Raw genomic sequence first — 19,498 nt, 5'->3', positions numbered from 1 at the left:
AGAAGGCGAGGGGGAGGTGCGGGGCCCGACGGAACGCCCGAGGGCCGGGGCCCAGGGTTTGAAAGGTACAGTCCAGCCCCCACGGGCCCACGTGCGTGCCTCCTCGTGCTCCTCTCGTGGCACTCTCGTCCACCCCCGTGCTTGCGGTAGCGTCACACGTCATTGTGACGTCATTCCTTACCCTGTGACGTAACCCAAAGGAGTGACTGTCGGGGACTGCTGGGCTGCGGGGCCTCACGCCTCGTTGTCCCCGTTACACTCGAAGAATGTCCTCACCCCTTCGGGGGAAGCCCCCGTCGCCCCGGGTGGAGAGCGTCCACTGCCGGGAGACGTCGACGGTGCGCGTGGAGACCTCGTCCCACCGCGTGGAGACGTCCTCCCGGCAGGTGCGGACCTCCTCCTGGCAGGCGGAGACCTCCGAGCGCCGCTGCGAGCGGCCCGCCCCCTCCTCTGGGAAGCGGCTCCCCCGCGTCCTCGAGGTATCCTCGCAGCACGTGGAGACCTCCTCGCAGCGCACTGAAACGTCCTCCCGCCACGTACAGTCCTCGTCCCTGCGGGTGGAGACGGCTCTGCACCGCGTGGAGAGCCCGCCCCGGCGGGACAGGTCGGCAGCCCGCCAGAATGTAAAAATGGCCCGATGAATCGCTTCCCAAAGGCCAGGCAAGGGCCATGGCCCGGAGCCAGGGCAGAGCTGCCTCCAGTTTGCGGCCAGCCGGCTGCCAGGTGGACCAATCATCTTTGGCTTCATGGAAACAGCCCATAAATCAATGTAAGAGAGAGCCAAGCTGCGGTTTCGGGACTCAGCCAGCTCTTATTGACCGTGCGGCACCTTGGACCACACTGCCTTTGACCCAGTGATTTAACTTGAAGCCAACACAAAACATTTTGAGGCCCACGATACTGGATAAATTGAACTGACAGATAAAGAGGCTGTTTGAACCTCTGAGCCAGGTGAGTTTTGAATTCATAGTCCCTGAATGATGCTCACTGCCTCAAACTTAGGGCCCGAGAGCGAACTGAAGTTGTGACCAGGGGAGCAGTTATATGCCTGCTGAAAGTCTCAGGGGCAAGGAACAGACTTTCACTCATTCATTCATTGGCCTTTGTTTATATTTCAATATTGAGGTTATTTTCTTTTGCTAAGCCCTTGAACATGGTACCCCCGCCCAGACACTTTCTAACATAGGCCAAATGTAGTTGAAGATGAAAATTGAAGGTAGACTAAACATCACCCACCAAGCATTATCTTAGAAGGGAAACCTGACCTGCGGTTTGAGGAGGCGGAGGGAAGGAGCATTGAGTGCCTGTGCTGGGCCAGGTGTTATTCTAGCACTTGGGCTATAGCAGTGAACAAGGTGCGAGACAGGGTCCTGGCTCTCAAGGAGCTTGTGCTCTGATGAAGAGATAGAGCGCAAATGACAAAACAAGACAATTTGCTGTTGTGATTAGCACGATGAAGGAATAAATGGGCAGTGTGAGAGAGAATGGAGGTAAGGGGGTTCTTTAGATAGGATGGGCAGGGAAGGCCTTGCTGGTTAGGCACCATTTGGTCTGAGATTTGTATGGATGAGCAGTGAGCCATGCAAAGGTGTGAGGAGAGTGCATTCTAGGCAGGTGCCAAGGGGGGATGGGAGCAAGCTTGGAATGTTCAAGGAACAGAAAGACCAGGGTGGCTAGAGCTTAGTGAGGGAGAGGGTGGTATGGAAGGGAGGGTGTTAGAGAAGTAGGCGGGGCCCAATTCATGGGGGTTTTGTAAGCCACAGTAAGGAATGTGGGTTTTATTCTAAGGTCGGTGGGAAGATGTTGGAGGGTTTTCAGCAGGGGAGTGACATGATGCAATTTACATTTTTAAAATATCTTGGCTTCTGAGTGTAGGATATAGGATAGTAGGTCTTGACCAGAGATGATTTTGTTCCCCAGGGGACATTTGGGAATGTGTAGAGACATTTTTCTTTGTCACAATTTGAGGTGGGGGGGTGCTACTGGCATCTAGTGGGTGGAGACCAGGGATGCTGTTAAACATCCCACAATGTACAAGACAGCCCCCTCCCCCAAACAAGGGGGACTAAGTTGAACTAAGTCCAGAATGTCAACAATGTGAGGCTGAGAGACCCTGATGTAGGGGACAAGAGAGGAAATGGGAACTAGTTAGGAACTAATGCCATGGTCCAGTAAGAGATGACGGTGGTCGTACTAGGGTGGCAGAAGGTGGAATTGGAGAAAAGAGGGCAGATTAGGGATGTGTTTTGGAGACAGCTGACATGACTGATGGATGTGGAAGGTGAGGGAAAGAGGCATAGAAGAATCAAGGATGACTTGTGAGTTCTGACTTGAGCAGGTGGGTGTATGGTGGTGCCATTTACTGGGATGAGAAATACTAGGGAAAGGTCAGGTTTAGGAGGGGAAATCAGTTCAATTTTGGCCGTGTTGAGTTCGAGATACCTATAAAATACCCAAGTGGAGACACGGAGTGGCAGTTGGATGCAGTAGGCTGGCTACCATGAGAGAGGTGAGGATTGAAAATATAAAATGTGGGGCCATCAGTACGTGGGTGGTGTTTAAAGCCGTGGTATGAGTGACTATCCTCTGCCAGTCTGTCTCGCTCATTTATGCTGCATGAATGAATTTGGGAATTTGTTCTTAAGGGAGCACCAGCTGGCTAAACGCCTCCTCTCTCTCTTTCGCCCCCCACAGGGCCTGCATTGACCTACCTAATTTTTCCTTGCCTAGAGTCCTTTGGCAGCCACCAATAAGGGAGAAAGTTTGCACCAAAATGCTTTAGCAAACATGACTTTCACAGGCAACATTACACTGCTCCTAGGAAAAAGGTCTTGAAACAAAGGTTCAAAAGTTCATGTTTTTTCAGGGTTTTCTGGGGGGGGTGTGCATGAATATTAATGTGTGGCCCTAGTCCCAGACTTTCATGAGATGGCTGAAGAACTACTGAATTATCTGAAAGAGTGGTTCTCAACTAGGGGCAGTTTTGCCCCACAGGTAACACTGGGCAATGTCTGGAGATGTTTTTGTCACGACTGTGAGGGTTGGATACTACTGGCATCTAATGAGTAGAGGCCAGGGGTGCCAGTAAACATCCTTCAATGCACAGGCCATCCCCACACCCCACCTCCAACAACAAAGAAGCACTTGGCCCAAAACGTCAATAGTATCAAGGTTGAAAAACCCTGAAGATTCTAGCAGCTTAGAAAGTTAGAGTGTGGTCCGTTGGGGGAAGCACCCCACTTTGTGGCAGGATTTGCTATGGGAGAGGGTTAGAGGTAGTGACCTCTGTCAAATGTCAGGGCAGGAGCTCGGTTGCTTTTTGAGGAGACCTTACGTTCCTGCTTTCAATAACTTATGTGATATTTGTCCGAAGAGAAAAGGCTGTCCATGGATCAGGTGTGAACGACCTTGATTCTGAGCGACTCACTGTGGGGTAGAGTACTCGCTCTTGCCAGCACTGTGCTGAGACATTCCCCGAGTTCCTTCATTTACTTACAGCCCCATGCGCTGGGCCACCCAGTAGAATAGGGGCGCAGGCCGGGGGAATGTTACACAGCCCCAGAGGGTACCCGAATGCTTCTGCCTCAGAAAACTGCTCCTATAAACTAATAATCAGACTTTGGAACTTTAGTCTTTGGTGAACTCACTGATTTTTTTTTAAGGTGACAGACCGTGTGCATTACATACACTCTTAATCCGTTTTTTTTTTAATGAACAAAGTAGTTACTTTTCTTTAACAACGTTCCTTATTAATGTTTTTTATTACAAAAATGGTATGTGCTTAATGTAACAAATGAAATTCAAGGATGTGTAAAGAAAAATTGAGTAGTTTGTCATCATTCCTTTCCATTTCCATCCTCTGGAAATAATTAATGTCAGCAACCTGGTACATGTCCTTCCAGACCTTTCTGCATTAACTGCTTCTGTCCCCCTTCTCAGTAGTACCCACAGGACTGGTTGGAAGGTTATTGTGAAAAAGCCAAAGACTTGGTTACTAGATGATTGGGTCTCTTGGAAAGATAGAAGATTCTGGTAGCTTCTTTCCTTTTGTTATACGTGTTTAATAAGAAGGGTTTTACCTAGGTTTCTTCCAATTTTCTTTATCCATGTTCCAAAGCTAAAATCCAAAGAGCAAGAAAGTGTCCAAAAAGACAAGAGACATGAAGAAAAAGGATGCAACAAGATATTTGTCATATATACTGTTTTATACGTCAGATTCCACAACTTTAAAATGACCCTGTATGTTGAAGAAACATATGTCATAATTTTTAATGTACCTGCTGCATATTATAAGAGTGTGCTACCCATGCTGTGTGTCATCATCCTCCCCACATTGTCCACTCTTGGAAGCTCCAAAGGAGCATGGGTGCTTTTGTATCTGCGACATGGTACAGAATGCTTGGCCCAATATGTGTCCAATAAAGAGCTAAGAGCCATGCTGACCCTCCATTTCCGGCCAAGAAAGCCTTCAGTGGCTCCATCTACGAAGCCCTTGGATTTATTGAGCTCGGTACTAGCTGTGACTTGCCTTCAGTTGTTGCCAATCAGGTTAGTTTGAAAAACTAAATAAGTACAAGTCAGCACCTGTCATTCTCCTCACAATCCATTCACTTATGTATAAGCTGAGAGCAGCTTAGAAAATCCAGCATGTATATTTGCTGTCAGTCATGTTGAAAACACTTGAAATGAAAGAATGCTGTTAATAGGATACTCTTTCTCCAGATTACGCAAGCCACGGCAAGAATCAAGAGCCCAACCAGCGAGTCACGTGGCTCAAGTCCTCTTCTGGATCTCCCAGGATTCCAGTTCTTTCATTCTTGCTGTTGCTCCCATCCAAAAATGGCTAGTACGAGTACCAAGCCCCGGGTACTTGACCCAGACTCCAGGGGGTTCCTCATCTTTTATGGGTTCCACATGCTGTTAGGCTGGAGAAAGAGTTCACTATTTAAAAACTTTTTTTTCCAAAACAGTTGATCTTCATGGTACACATGGAAAAACTGAAGTCCGTAGAAGCCGAAAGTAATTTGACCAGGAGCGAAGGTTCTTGCAATCACTATTCACTGCCTCCCAGGATGGTTTCTTTTGATAGCCAAATAAAGGTGGGTATAGTGTCCTTAAGTTTAATTTACGGTGAGCATAGTGGATAATACTGAAAATAGAAAAGGAAGAAAGACAAAAGTAACATTTGTGTGGAATCCTACAGAGCACTCTCATTTCTGAGACTCGGAAAACACATTGTTACTGTGGAAGCTCGTTATTAGGTGCATAGACATTTAGCCTCATCATGTCTTTTTGATAAATTGGCCCCTTTATCGCTGTGAAATGACCTTCTTTATCCCTGGTGGTATTATTTGCTCTGAAATCCCATTTGATATTAATATAACTGCTCCAGCTTTCTTTTGGTTATTGTTAGGATGCACCCTTATACTTTCAACCTATTTGTGTCTTCATGTTTGTTTGGGTTTTTTTAAAGATTTTATTTTTTCTTTTTCTCCCCAAAGCCCCCCGACACACAGCTGTGTATTTTAGTTGTGGGTCCCTCCAGTTGTGGCATGTGGCATGCTGCCTCATCATGGCCTGATGAGCGGTGCCATGTCCGCGCCCAGGATCCGAACCGGCGAAACCTTGGGCCGCCACAGTGGGGCGCGCGAACTTAACCACTCGGCCACGGGGCCGGCCCCTATCTTCATATTTAAAGTGGATTTGTTATGAGTATTATATAGTTGGATCTTATTTTTTTTTAATCCGCCTAATAATTTCTGACTTTTAATTGGGATGTGTAGGCAATTTATATTTTCTATAATTATTGATATGGTTGGATTTAAATCTACCATCTAGCTGTTTGTTTTCTATTTGTTGCCTCTGGTCTTTGTTCTCTTTTCTTCCTTTTTTCTTTTAGATTAATTTAGTATTTTTAATTATTCCATTTTATCTCCTTTGTTAGCTTATTTACTATGTTTTATTTTAGTGGTTTCATTAGGGCTTATTTTTAACTTATCGTATTCTACCTTCACCTGATATTATACTACTTGACAGTGTAGTATAAGAACATTACAAGAGTATGCTTTCATTTTTCCTGGCCTTTTTGCTATTATTGTTATACATTTTATTTATACATATGTTATAAACCCCACATTACATTGTTGGCATATTAGCTTTAAACAGTTGATCATCTTTTAAAGAAATTTGAATGTCTTTTGAAAGCTCTTTATAGTTACTCACATAATTAGCACTTTTGGTGCTCTTCATTGCTTTGTGTAGATCCAGATTTCCATCTGGTAGCATTTTCCTTCTACTTAAAGGACTTTCTCAATCATTTTTTCCAGCGCAGGTTTGCTCGTGATGAATTCTTTCAGTTTTTGTATGTCCAATAAAGTCTTGATTTTGCCCCCATCTTTGAAATATATTTTTTCTAGGTAAAGAATTCTTATTTTCTTTTTTGTCTAGTACTTTAAAAGTGTTATTTCACTGCCTTCTGACTTGCGTTATTTCCAACAAGAAATCTACTCTGTGCTAATCTTTGCTCTTCTGTACAAAGGCATCTCTGTGACTTCAATATCTTCTTTTTATCATTAGTTTTAAGCAGTTAGATTATGATGTGCCTTTGTCTAGTTTTCTTCATATTTCTTGTACCTGGGGTTCATTGTGGTTTTCAGATCTCTGGTTTTATAGTTTTGATCAAGTTTGGAAAATTTTTGGCTCTTATTCCTTGATGTGTTTTTTCTGCTACGCTGTCGTCATGGATTCCGGTTAAATGTGTTAGACCACTCACTTGATGCTGCCCCACAGCTCACTGATTTTTTTTTTTTTTTAGTCTTTTTTCTCTGTATTTCACTGGATAGTTTCTATTACTACGTCTTCAAGTTCACTTATCTTTTTATCTGCAATGTTTAATCTGTCATAAATACCATCCAGTGTGTTTTTTAATCTCACTCATCTCTAGTAGTTTAATTTAGGTCTTTTTCACATGTTCCATATATAAAGAAATTCTTCCATATATTCTTTTTTATATCTGCCTAACATGTCCAACCTTTTCTCTGGTTTCTTGAACATGTGCAACGTAGTTATAATAACTATTTTAATGCTTTTGTCTACTAATTGTATCTTCTGTGTTATTTCTGAGTAGGTTTCCGTTGATTGATATTCTTTTCTTGTTATGGGTTGTATTTTCCTGCTTCTTTGCATTTCTGGTAATTTTTGTTTACATGCCAGACCTTCTGAATTTTACCTTGTTGAGTGTTGGATATTTTTCTATTCTTTTAAATATTTTTGAGCTTTGTTCTAGAACTCCATTAAGCTTCTTGGAAACAATTTTATCCTTTTCAAGTCTTGCTTTTAATCTTTGTTCAGTGGGTCCAGAGTAGTGTTAAATCAAGGGCTGATTTTTTTCCCATTGCTGAGGCAAAACGTTCTGGGCATCCTCTCAGTGACGAGGTTTCCCACCCTGGCCGGTGGAAATAGGCCCAGTTCTCAGCTCTCTGAGCTTTGGGGTCGATGCCCTCTCCTTCCAGGTGTTTCTTTTCCTGCCCTCATGTGCATGCGATGATCAGTACTCAGCTCAGAACTCAGGGGAACCTCTGCTGCCTCCAGTTGTCTCTGTGCCGTTCTCTTATTTTCCATACACTGCCCTGTAAATTACAGCGGGCTTAAACTCTCCAGACTCCGAGCTCTGTTTTCTCAGCTCGGGGAGACTGCTGGACTCTGCGAGGCCTCTTCCTTCCTACTGCAGCCTCAAGCTTTGTCCGGACAGTAAGCTGGGGCAGTTGTAAGGCTCACCTTTGTCTGTGTTTTTAGTTATCTCAGACAGAAGGGTAAAGCCTATCCCTGTTACTTCACCCTGTCAGGAAGGCGCCTCATTATTTAATATGTTTTGTTGGCGGGGCTGGCCCCGTGGCCGAGTGGTTAAGTTCGCTCGCTCCGCTGCAGGCGGCCCAGTGTTTTGTTGGTTCGAATCCTGGGCGCGGACATGGCACTGCTCATCAAACCACGCTGAGGCGGCGTCCCATATGCCACAACTAGAAGGACCCACAACAAAGAATATACAACTATGTACCGGGGGGCTTTGGTGAGAAAAAGGAAAAAAAATAATAATAATATGTTTTGTTGGAGATTAACTTTACAGTTCAGTCATAGGTAGCAGAATATTCAGATGGGACTGTGACTGAACCTATGGAGTAACTATCACACCCAGAGGTGGACAGTGTAACTGTCTCCCAGTGAGGGATACAATGACTTTTGGGACCTTGTGTTCTTTTTCAGGGGAGGGGGTAATAGCATCTTTCTTTCTATGAAGAATAGTTGCATTGTGTTAGATGGAAACCACTTTTTTTCTTTTGGTATGGAAGTTCGTTAGCCAACACGATGGGCTGTGGCAGTTATATTTTTTATCCCTTGACTCCAAATCCCCCTTCTGTGTTCCACTTTGTGGCTGAGGCTGACTCCACAGACCACGTTTCCACTTTGCCAACTGGCCCCATGTTGCACTCTGCCAATAAGGGGCACTAGAGGGGGCCTTCGAGGCTAGATGACGGGGCGCCTCTCCCTGCCTGTTTTCTTGGGCTCCCTGCCTCCTTGTGGTTCCTATGAGCATCGCACCGGGAACACTTCACCCTGACAGCAGCAGCGCCTTCTCTTAGCAGCTGCTGAATCTACTTTGCAATTTTCTGGTGTTTGAAGAACTAGCTTTATTGCACCCCGCTTCAGAACACCAGTAGCAGCCGGCTAGCACTCCTCAGAGATCTGAGTTTCAGCTCTAATTACTTTTTCCAGTTTCAAAAGACAGTTACTCAACTCCTACCAGGTGCCAGGTACTCAGGGAAGGTAAGCACTCTGTGACCTTTATCTTACCTGGTTTTCTTCTTTGTTTTCATTTCGTAATAGCAGCAATGTGATTTTGTCTTAATAGGCGGACCCACTGGGAGTGCTATCCCAATGGTTTTTAAGCTCCTGGTCGAAACCATTACAGTCTGGTGAAATCCGTTTAGTGGGTCACAATCAGCATTGTTTTAATGGAATAGAATAGAACAAAAAGTATCAGATTGTATCACACTGTTAAGGAAGAAAAGAAAGAAAGAAAAAGAAAAGGAAGGAAGGAAAGAGGAGAGGGGGAGGGGGAGGGAAGATGAGGAAAGAAAAGCCCAATTTAGTTATAACCCGGTGTCAAAGTTATTACAATCTTGTGGCAATTCTACCTGGCCAATTCAACAAGTACCTATTGATAAGGACATTTCATAGGAAAAGAGATGATTAGATAATCAGTGTTAGACTGGATACAAGAAAAAAGTTTTGGTTAAGGATTATTAAATTTGTTGAAAGACGCTTAAAGGCTGCTGGATCCCTCCAGAGGTTAACGTTAGCGGAGTGCGTAGGACGGCTGCTCAGAAGAGGTCTTAGTCCCACTGAAATTCCTGAAAATTGCTTAAGCATTTTATCAGAAATATTATTGATTCTCAAGATGAGATTTGTGGATTATATTCCCAAAATGTCCCTGACCCAGCCCAAGTATGGTACAATGTTTTTCTTTTACAGTATGAAGGTGTGTTTCATGAAACTGTGTGTTTCGGTACATATGTACTATATCTTGACGTAAATGTTATTTTTTGCCTGCCTTTCACCACTGTCAAAGAGGTTTGAGAAACACTGTGCTGTTCTTTGGAGCTGAGGCCTCGGGGTCCCGGGGTCTCTGGACCTGTGCTGGTCTGTGGGAAGCCCCCGTCTTTGCATACACTGGGGAGGCTCCCCTAGAGGCCGTCACACACTCGCATGCGTGTCTGTTAGACTCAGGGCTGCTCAGAGCTTCGCCCTCCCAGGGCAGGTCTGCGTTCTCCCTGCTAATGAGACTTCATTTGCAAAAGGGTCCTGATACTAAAATAAAATCTTTGAAAATTAGCAATCTAGTCTAATCCCTTTCTTTTACTGAATGAGGAAAACGAGGCCCAGAGAGAGAGCACCTTGCCAGTCACACAGCATTTGGCCCACCTGCAATGGCTCTGCCCACACCAGTCTGCCAGAAGAGCAAAGATTTCGCCACTGGAAACTCATGCATTTAGTTATCAGTGACCTGTCCACATTCCCCTTCAAAGATGCCAGGAGACAGGGCTTATGTAATTAAGTTGCTCTTTTGTGTGTCTTCTTTGATCAAATTTGTTTACCAAGATCCAGGGCCGCTTCATCCATTAGGCATGATGGGCTATAACCCTAGGGGCCATGAACTTTGTCAGGGCCAAAAAAAGGGTTGAGGCATTAAAAATTCATTGGCTTGGGCCCGCCTGGTGGTGTAGTGGTTAAGTTCACACCCTCCACTTTGGTGGCCCAGGGTTCGCAGGTTCAGATCCTGGACATGGACCCACACACCACTCATTAAGCCGTACTGTGGTGGCATCACACATACAAAATAGAGGAAGATTGGCAGAGATGTTAGTGCCAGGCCAATCTTCTTCAAGCAAAGAGAGGAAGATTGGCAATAGATGTTAGTTAGCTCAGGGCCAATCTTCCTCACTAAAAAAAATAAATTCATTGGCTTCAAAGTATAAAAAGAAAACAACAAAATTGAAATTAATAAGTGCCAACGTGGACAAATTGTAATATGCATGATATGATATAGATCAGGACCTCCAAAAATAAGGATGTCTAAGACCTAGGAAACTCTTAAAATGGCTCTACTAAGGTAACTATAAACTGATGTCTGGGCTCTGGTGAGATGATAGAGCGCCTCTCTCCAAAAGCGCTAAGACTGATAACATTTAGCACAGCATTTGGTCAGAGGCAACCTGGAGGTGAGTTTCTTTGGTTTTCTTTTTCCTGTCCTGTGACCAGACAGCACGTTTCTTCCCGCTGACTGAGCACTAGACCTCAGATAAGTGAATTCAGCTCCCTGCGCCTCGCTGCCCGCTGTGACATGAGGTGTTTGGAGTAATCTCTCGATCTGCGGCTCCCAAAGTGAGGAATGCGGACAGTGCTGGTGTGCAAGATGATTGTAGGAGGTGTGGAAACATTTTTTACCCTGATAGTAAAACATTTGTTTCAGTGGGTATTGGGAAAAAATACAACTAGCCCTTCAACTTATTTCGTCAATATTTTACTTAGGCTGTAGTGGGCACTTAAAAATGTTTAAGTGAGTTGATTTAGAAAAGAATAATCTAATTGCATACATACTTGGCCTTGCGTGTGGCCGAAGGTTTGAAGGTGCTATGTGCACACCGACTGAACTAGGGCATGGATTTAGTCCATAGTGAGTGTGTTGTGAACTCCAGGAGAAAACCTGGGGCTGTGACATCAATTTAGTGGATTGTAATCAGCATTTTTCTTATTAATGAAATGAAAATAGAAAAATATAGAATATATCAGAGCGTTCACACATAGTAAAGGTAGGATTTGGTTTGTGAAACGTTTGTGTACTGTTAGTGTAAAATATGTTAATATTGGGAGTCACTGTCAAAAAAGTCGGAGAAAAGGGCCTATCTGAGGTCTCTTCCCACCATAATGTTCCCTCTGAGTCCGTGACCATCTTTAAGTTGGTGCCATGACAGACAGTGGACAGCAGATGTCAGGCAGTCACCACACAGCAGCAAAGGCTGATCCTCAGAGGAGCAGAACCTCAGGGGAGTGCCCAGCAGGACAGAGGACAGAGGCCTGAGGTGACAGTTGTTAACAGAAAGTCCAGCTCCTTTGCCTTCAGGAGTGACTGCTTCTGAGAGAGACCCAGAGCTCCACAGCACCCTGCTCCTCCCTACAGAGAGGCACTGTCAGGTGGCATTGCGGCAGCCCCTTCCCGTTCTCTGTCCCCAGACTGGATTCTTGTCTCTGAACTTTCCAAACACCCTGGGGATGCTTCCAGATGTCTAGTTTTTCTCAGACCAAGGTCCTGTGATTCAGGATTGGGCCCTCGCCACGTTCATCCGGAAAATCAAAGCATCTTCATGTGACACGCCCACGTTGATGTAGGGAGAGCTCTCGGGTTTCACGTGCCCTTCTGAAAGAGCTTTGACATCTAAGAGCAGTGAGCGCACATGGAGCACTCGCCGTCCCCCAGGCACTGTTGGAAGCCCCTAGATGTGCCAGCTTATGCATTCCTCACCCCTGAATGATGTTGGGCAGGACGCAGGCGCATAGAGAGGTGAAGTGTCTCACCCAGGGTCACCAGCTGGCAGGAGCGGAGCCAAGATGCAAACCCAGGCTGGCTCCAGAGCTTGTGCTTGTAACCCCTGGCTTCTGCTGGCACAAGGGGAGTAGATATCTGTTCCCCTCTGTGTTGTGTCTATTTCAGAGGATAGTGAGGGGCACAGTGTAATTGAAGCTACGTACCTGAGGGTTACTGTAAATATCCAATAAGATTACCTTTCGACCTTGTTATGAAAAAAGTTAATCTTGTCAGTTTGCTCTTTTATTTAAAGTAAGGGTGACTCAAGGGTCACAAGAATTTATGAGCTTGTTTTAGAGAAGAAAGAAAATGCTCAAGGATCATGTGCCCAGAAGTCAGATTGCCCAGGGGCTTATCAGGAGTGAAAGAAACACGTTTCTCTGAAACTCCTCCTGCCAAGACACTTAGCTCTATAAAACTCTCTGCTCTCTTCTTGTTAAGGTGGATTTGAAAGAACCTATCCTCCCATCTTCTCATTTTGGCCACTTCGAATAAACCTTTCTCCATTGCCAAGCACCAGTGTCTCAGTGATTGGCTTCCTGCACATCAGACACAGGAACTTGAGATTAAGAGGTTCAGTATCATGTTCAGGAGAAATCCTAGAGGCCATCTGAGGAGCAGGGGACATTCAAGCCTGAGGAAGGAAGACAAGGTGAGCAGCTCTGCTACTATTTGAAGGAAGAGGAAGCCTCCAGAGCAGAGCTAGAAATCAAAGGTGAAAAGCTACAAGGAGATGCATCTGGGCTCAAAAGAAGGAAGAATTTTTTAAATGTATTCATTATAAGATCTACAGACAAACATAAAAAGCCCAGCCCCATTGAAATCCCAGCGCTGTGCCACATCTGTGTCAGATCTCCAAGGACAACTTTTCTAACCATTGAGCCAGTCCCTTGATGGACTGGGCTGCCTGGCACACGTGGTAAGCACTGTCTCCCTAAGCACAGATGGGGGGCTAGACAGCCACCTGGGTAGAGATGCCTGTTGGACAGGAGGGCCTGGAAGGTCCCATGAAGCCTGAGGTCTGAGGGTGGCAGGGGGAAGAAAAAGTTGGAGGACCATGGGGCACCTCTCCTCCTCCTGCTCCCGTGCCTGAGTCAACAAAAATGTTTCATCTCTCCTGTTCCCAAGCTGGACTCACTCTTCCCCCCACCCATAAGCCATGGTTCATCTTATTTTGTTCTCTCCCAGACTTTCAAAGAGCTCTCTGTACTCACGGTTCAAACTTGCCCATCCTATAGGCTTTCCCTACCCTTGCAGCCTCGCCACGCCAATCTCCTTTTCAAAGTCTTTTCCTGTGGTTCCTGCTGTCACACCAGTGGGCTCTTCTCTGTCCCCATCCTCCCTGTCCCTCTATAACATTTGACACTGGGAACCATCCCCTCCTTCTCGGAATTTTCTCCATTGGTTTCCCTGAGTCTAGTCTGGCCCCATCTCCTTTCACTATGTCCTCTCCCCCCATCCCAAACCCCACAGTGTCAGTGGTCCCCAGAGTCCTTTCCTCAGCCTTCTTTTCTCGCTTTGCACCCCCTACCCCCGCACTCACAGCACCAGCTGTTACCTGAGGGCTAATGTCCCTCCCACCCGGACCTCTCTCCTCAGCACCAGACCTTCATGACCTGCATCTTGTCCTTGATGGCCTAGATTCATCTTCTGTTCAAAGTGTCCAAAACTGGCCCATCTGCCTCCTGTCGCCGACTCCCCACCATAACTTTGGCCCTCTTCCCACACACCTCCGCCTGCATTTCCTCCATGAATAACGCTGTCTGCCCTGTTGCTGGTAGAAATCTCCATTATCTTTGACTTCTGTCTCACAATTACCAGCCCCCATGGAAATCAGTCCAGGGGATCTATCTGCTCTGTCTCTTGAAATCAGCCCATGGCCATTGCCCTAGTTCAGAGTCCTGTCATCTCTTTAAAGGCCTGGTCTCCTTTCCTCTCTTCTGATCCATCTCTGAAATGCTACCAGAATTAGGTCTCTAAAACACATTTCACTCTTCCTCTTCCTCAAACGCTGTCAGTGCTTCTGCACATCCCTACACCATGCCTAGCCTGGCCGTCAGTCTCCAGCGTCGTCCACCACCAGATCTCTCTAGGCACTCTGTGCTCCAGCTATGCCCTGCTTGCGCTCACTCCTGAAGAACACACTTTCCGTGGCCTGGTTTCAAGTTATGCTGGGACTGCCACACCACTCCCTGGAGGAACAGGAGGAGGAGAGCCTCAGAATGGGAGTTGGTGAAGCCAAAGAAGCTGCAGGGTCTGGTGTTCGGTGAGGCTGGAACACCAGGTGTGGCTTGTCCATTGTCCTTGTCTGACCCAGCAGGCACTTCTGGATGAGGGTGTGGCGTGTACCAGCCCCCAGTCAAGCACGTTAGTGTCCAGGGCCTGGATCCAGTCCTGAGACCTTTAACTCAAGGCAGGAGCCTGGGTGAGATGTAAGAGATGCCGTAATTCCCTGGAGCCCGGGAGCCAGCATCATGACCAGGCCCAGCTTCGTACTGCTTCTCTGATCTCATCTCCTGCCACTGCCTCCCATCCCCCCAGCTTCTTTTCCACCTTGCTGGCCTTCATACTAATCCTTAAATATGTCAAGTTTATTCCTGCCTCAGGGCCTTTGAACTTGCCAGATACACTGCCTGGAATGCTCTTCCCCACATTTTTTAATGAGTTGCCTCTTCACATCATTTAGGTGTCAAATGAAATGCTGATTTTATTGATTAAATATCCCCTCCACCTCCCCTACCTTCATCACCCTTATCCTCTAACCCTTATTTTGTGTTTGTCCGTAGCACTTATCACAGTGTGCATTTATTCACTTGTTTATTGTCTGCGTTCCACACTGGAGGGGCAAGGACCTTGACTTGTTTGTCGCTCTATCCCCAAAAGCCTTTAATAGTACCTAGCACAGAGCAGGTGTGCAGTATGTGAGGGATGAACAAACGAATGAATGGATGAGAGGGCAAGATGAATTTCAGGGCCCTCAGCATTGTGGACAGACTGAAATTGCCACTGTGCTCTCTGCATTGCTCTGGGCAGGATTGGCTGGCACTGAGCCAAGGTCCTTGGCAGGCTCCCGGGTGGGGAGCTGGGGGAGGCCTCGGTGGACTCTCAGTCTCACCCTGACCCTCCAGTGTTCCTGCTGCCAGGTGAAATCCTGCCTGTCCTCGGGGCCGTGCTCCATTCCCACCTCCCCGGGGAGCCTTGGCCAGTCCTCCACACATCGCCCTCCACCCCTGAGCCTACTTGTGGGTGTCTCACTCCCCACCACTGCTCCCTCTCTGTACAGCCCCATGTGATTGCTCCTCGAATTATCCTTCGTTGTTTGCTCCTGTCTACCATGAGACCGAAAGCACATCAAGGGCAGGGACTGTCATAAAGCCTCTTTGTGCTCAGAATCTGCATGGACCCAATGAACAAGGACACAGGCCTGGTCACTGACTGTTCTCGGCCCCTGTAAGGCAGGGCCTCCCTGGCAGTAGGCAGGGCAGGCACGAGGGGCGTAGCTTCTCCAGGGCATGATTCAGGGCCCGTTTGGAAAGCCAGACAGGCTTTGAATAGAGACAATTGTTTGGTGACATAGGCTCGTTCGTATACTCTGTGGTCTTTTCCCCTTCTCCTCTTCATTCACACGCAATTTACTGTTCCCTCTCCTTGCCAGATTCTGTGGCGGCCACTGGGAGCCAGGGGACGATTCAAGTTCAGAATCAGGTCTGTGCCTGCTGCAGGGGCAGGCCAGGAGGGCCAACCCCACAATTCCTCCTTCCTTTGCCGTCAGTCTGTTATAAATTGCCTTCACCCCATGATGGTCCAGCTGGGAGTCCAGATTTCAGCTAGCTTAAACCGACTGCTGTGCTTGCAAATAGCAGGATGCTTCAGAGCCTGCAAAATCACTTTATCCCTTTTCTTAAATGAGGACCCAACCCCACCATATCTGCTTTGGTTGGGCTCTCTGAGGTGTGACATTGGAGTGACTCAGCAGGCATCACCCAGACTCCCTGGGGCCACCAGAGTGAGTGGTGAGGTGGGCAGGCTTAGCTGAGACTGTCTCCCCAGCAGTCTGAGGTCTGTGGATTAGGCTTCATGGTTAGAGAGCTCCAGACAGGGAGCCGCAGGGAAGGCCCCTTGGGAAGACAGGAGTGTCTGTCTGGCCAGCCCAGGAGTCAAGGACCACCTTTCACTAGCAGGGGTGGGGCCGGCCGAGCATCCAGGTGGCTCTTTTATGTAATTATTAACTTTCACTTACAGATGGTTTTATTTTCTGCTTATTTGCTCATATCATAAGGATCCTTAAGTGTTATTATATAGTCTTCATATTTCCTATTTTTAAAAATATTCACAGCGGCCGTACTACAGCATATTGGACATAATGGATAGCACTGGACTCATCATGTTTTATGTACAAACCTGTTATTTTTTTTGTTGAATTATTTCCTTGCAACACATTCCCAGTAGTGGAATTACCACATAAACAGGGATGAACACTTTAATAGCTCTGGAGCTGTGTTGCCCAATTTCTTCCCTAGAAGGCAGTGCTAATTTACAGGGCCCTGGCAGTGTGTTTAAGCTGGTTTGCGCACAGCCTCCACAGCACGGGATGTTATTTTGTTAATGTGTGCTAATTTAGTAGGTGTAAAATGGCACGTCAGGCGCTCCACGGTGCCTCTCCCTGTTACAGCGAGGATGAGCGTGTTCTAGGTGCTGGTCCACTCTTTGTAGTCCCCTCTTGGTGATGGTCCCCCTGCCGCCTCTCAGGCACTGTCTCTGGGTCTGTCTCTCTCCACTTGTCCGCCCCTCGCTGACTGTGTGTCGTCCTTGCACTCTCTCTCTAATCCTGTCTGTCTGTCTCAGTCTCTCAGCTTCTAAATCCTGTCTTTCTCTGGTTTCTAAGTGGGCAGGCACATGGCTGGTTCATGGAGGCCCTGGGCAAGCCCTGACAAGCTGCCAGGTAAACCGGACGCTTGGGCCATTGGCCTGTAAGGCCTCCCTCCCTGCTGGACTCAGATAGGGCCCTTCCTTCTACCAGGGACTCATCAAGAACCCTTTCATCTCTGCAGGTGGCCTCATCTGGGCTGACCTCCTGCAAAATGGCTGGGAGTGACCAGGCTGTCCCTCAGTGACCCCCTCCAATGAAGCGTTCCAGGCTCTCCACCCTCAGGGCAACCCACTAGATGGGCCTGCATGTCCTTGCATTTGGGGACGTGTGGTCTGACAGAGCCAGTGAGTGGGGTCCCCACATCCAGATGTGTGGACAGCAGCAAGGCCCACAGTGGTGACAACCCAGAGGCCTGTCTTCCTGCTCCAACGAGCCCCTGCCTGAAGTGTCAGAAAGAGCTCACCTCTCAGGTGGAAAACTCAGCACCAGATGGGTGGGGGGCCCCCAGCGCTCCGACAGAGCGGGGCTGGGGCACTGCCCACTTCAGGGGCACTGAGGGTGCTCGGGCACTTGGGAAGATTTCAGAAAGGCTTTCGGAAGGCAGCTCAAGGGGAGTCTGTGCAGATGCACTTGGTGAACCTGTGGTTGGCGGATTGCTGACTCCAGGCACTGGACCTGTTGCTGCTTGATGCTGAGACGGGCGGGACAGAGAGCTTGGGTTTCTGCAGTCACCTCTCAGACCCGGGGATGGTCTCAGCGCATAGAAGTCAGAGAGCGTTAAAAGTCAGACAGGAGCTCAGACATCAAGTTCCACCCTCTCATTTTATTTAACATTTTTAACACTCAGCTCTTTTAAAAAATATTATTAGACAAGTAACACATGCCCATTCTAAAATATTTGGGAAGTACAGAAAACAATAAAGAAGAAAATGCAGCCCTATAAATTTACCAAAGATAGCTGCTGTTTTATTTCCGTCTCACCTTTTTTCCTATGGTCGTACGTATTTTTATCATCACTGAGATCATACAGTATATATCATTTTGTATCTGCTTTATTCACTTTGTTAGATTATAAGCATTTTCAACGTAATGAAATATTCTTTTTCAACACTGCACAAGAGTGTTTTGAGTGGACACACAGTAAATACTTTGTTTCCAGTTTTTCAAGAATATGAAAACACACCAAAGTGAACATCTTTTAAATATAAAAAATCTTTGTCCACAATTTGGTTTTTCCCTTAGGTTAGATTCCTACTCATAGAGTATAAATATGTTTTAAGACTTTGTATATCTCTTTCTGTTTTGCTTTCCAAAAGGCCTGACCTAATGCATGCCCACCTCACCACAAACTACACCAAGAAATTTCATTTTAAAAAATATTTACTGATTTGAAAGCCAATAATTCTATTCCTTTGTTTTAATAGATAAATTGAGACTTGGTGAGGAAAAGGAACCCACCTGGGGTCTCTCCAGGAGGGTGTTGTCTCATTCCATCCTCACAAGAACCTGCAACAGTGGTGGAGGCCCTAACGCACGGGGATGAAGGGACCCGCCCAGACTCGCACTCAGCTCCTGAGACGGGAGCCTGAGTGTGGTCCCCGGGTGAGACCCAAGGCCCTTGTACTTCACCTCTCTTCTACAGCTGCTCTTCCCAGAGAGTGCTGAACGGTGGTTTGGGGCCTAGACGTAAAGAAACTCAGAGTTCGGATTTACCCTGTAGACAGAGGGGCACCATTAATGGGTTCTTCAGCATCAAGACTTGTTCTACAGAGATGTTTCTGGTGGACTGTCTGGAGGAGGCTGGAGACAGGGAGGTTCTGGGGAGATGCGACGTACAGATAATGGGAACGAAGCATGCGCGCATGTGGTTTTGGGCTACGGGCCCAGGCAGTCGGGAACATTAGGGGTCTGGGGAGGCCTACTGCGGTGCCCTTTTCACTGGGCAAGGGCCATTTTTATCTGCTACGCGTCAGGCCAAACCTGTGCCAACTGCCAAAGACTCCACCTCAAATGTAGCAAATAAGAGAGAGGACGGTATGGATTACGTTATATTTAAAACCAGCCCACACAATGCCTGTAATTTTTTATTCTGACTCCGTAATTATAGCTCAAGACCAGCCAGATCATAGTTATCCCCACACCGACCTGCTGTTGGGACACATTGAATTAAAGGCTTTGCTGCTCCTCAAGATTCTATTTTGGATGCCCAGCACTGGCAGGTAACGGGCCTTTCACAAGGCCCGCCTTGTTGGAGCCCCTCGCAGGGCAGCCTGCATGAAAGCCAGGTCAGCGCTGGGCTTTCTCAAAGACCACTGATGCTTGCGAGCAGTTGGGACACTACAGCTTTGCCCAGCCTGACCCCCAGGCCTGAACCAGGGGCCCCGAGAGCGGAGGGGAGCACCATCCTTGCAACAGGCCAGCCTCCCTTGGTCAGGGCCATCTCAGAGCTTCTGCACTCTGGAAGATTCCTGAATGCTGCTCTCCCCACC

General features: G+C 47.1%; 1 protein-coding gene across 1 annotated transcript; it reads left to right on the top strand.

Annotated features, from left to right (window-relative positions):
- Positions 1–172: 172 nt before the first annotated feature.
- C11H17orf100 (chromosome 11 C17orf100 homolog) lies at positions 173–18,295 on the top strand. The gene is made up of 4 exons (XM_070227926.1): positions 173–951; positions 4,971–5,099; positions 12,581–13,058; positions 17,191–18,295. The coding sequence occupies exon 1, from the start codon at positions 267–269 to the stop codon at positions 639–641; it is 375 nt and encodes a 124-aa protein (XP_070084027.1). The 5' UTR covers positions 173–266; the 3' UTR covers positions 642–951; positions 4,971–5,099; positions 12,581–13,058; positions 17,191–18,295.
- Positions 18,296–19,498: the final 1,203 nt, after the last annotated feature.

Source organism: Equus caballus, chromosome 11 (assembly GCF_041296265.1).
Source record: "Equus caballus isolate H_3958 breed thoroughbred chromosome 11, TB-T2T, whole genome shotgun sequence".
Taxonomy (NCBI): Eukaryota; Metazoa; Chordata; class Mammalia; order Perissodactyla; family Equidae; genus Equus; species Equus caballus.
The sequence above is the reverse complement of the archived record's forward strand: the minus strand, read 5'-3'. Positions and strand labels throughout refer to the sequence as shown.

Excerpts from the sequence above, each read along its gene's own strand:
- C11H17orf100 (XM_070227926.1), top strand. The coding sequence starts at position 267 with ATGTCCTCACCCCTTCGGGGGAAGCCCCCGTCGCCCCGGGTGGAGAGC.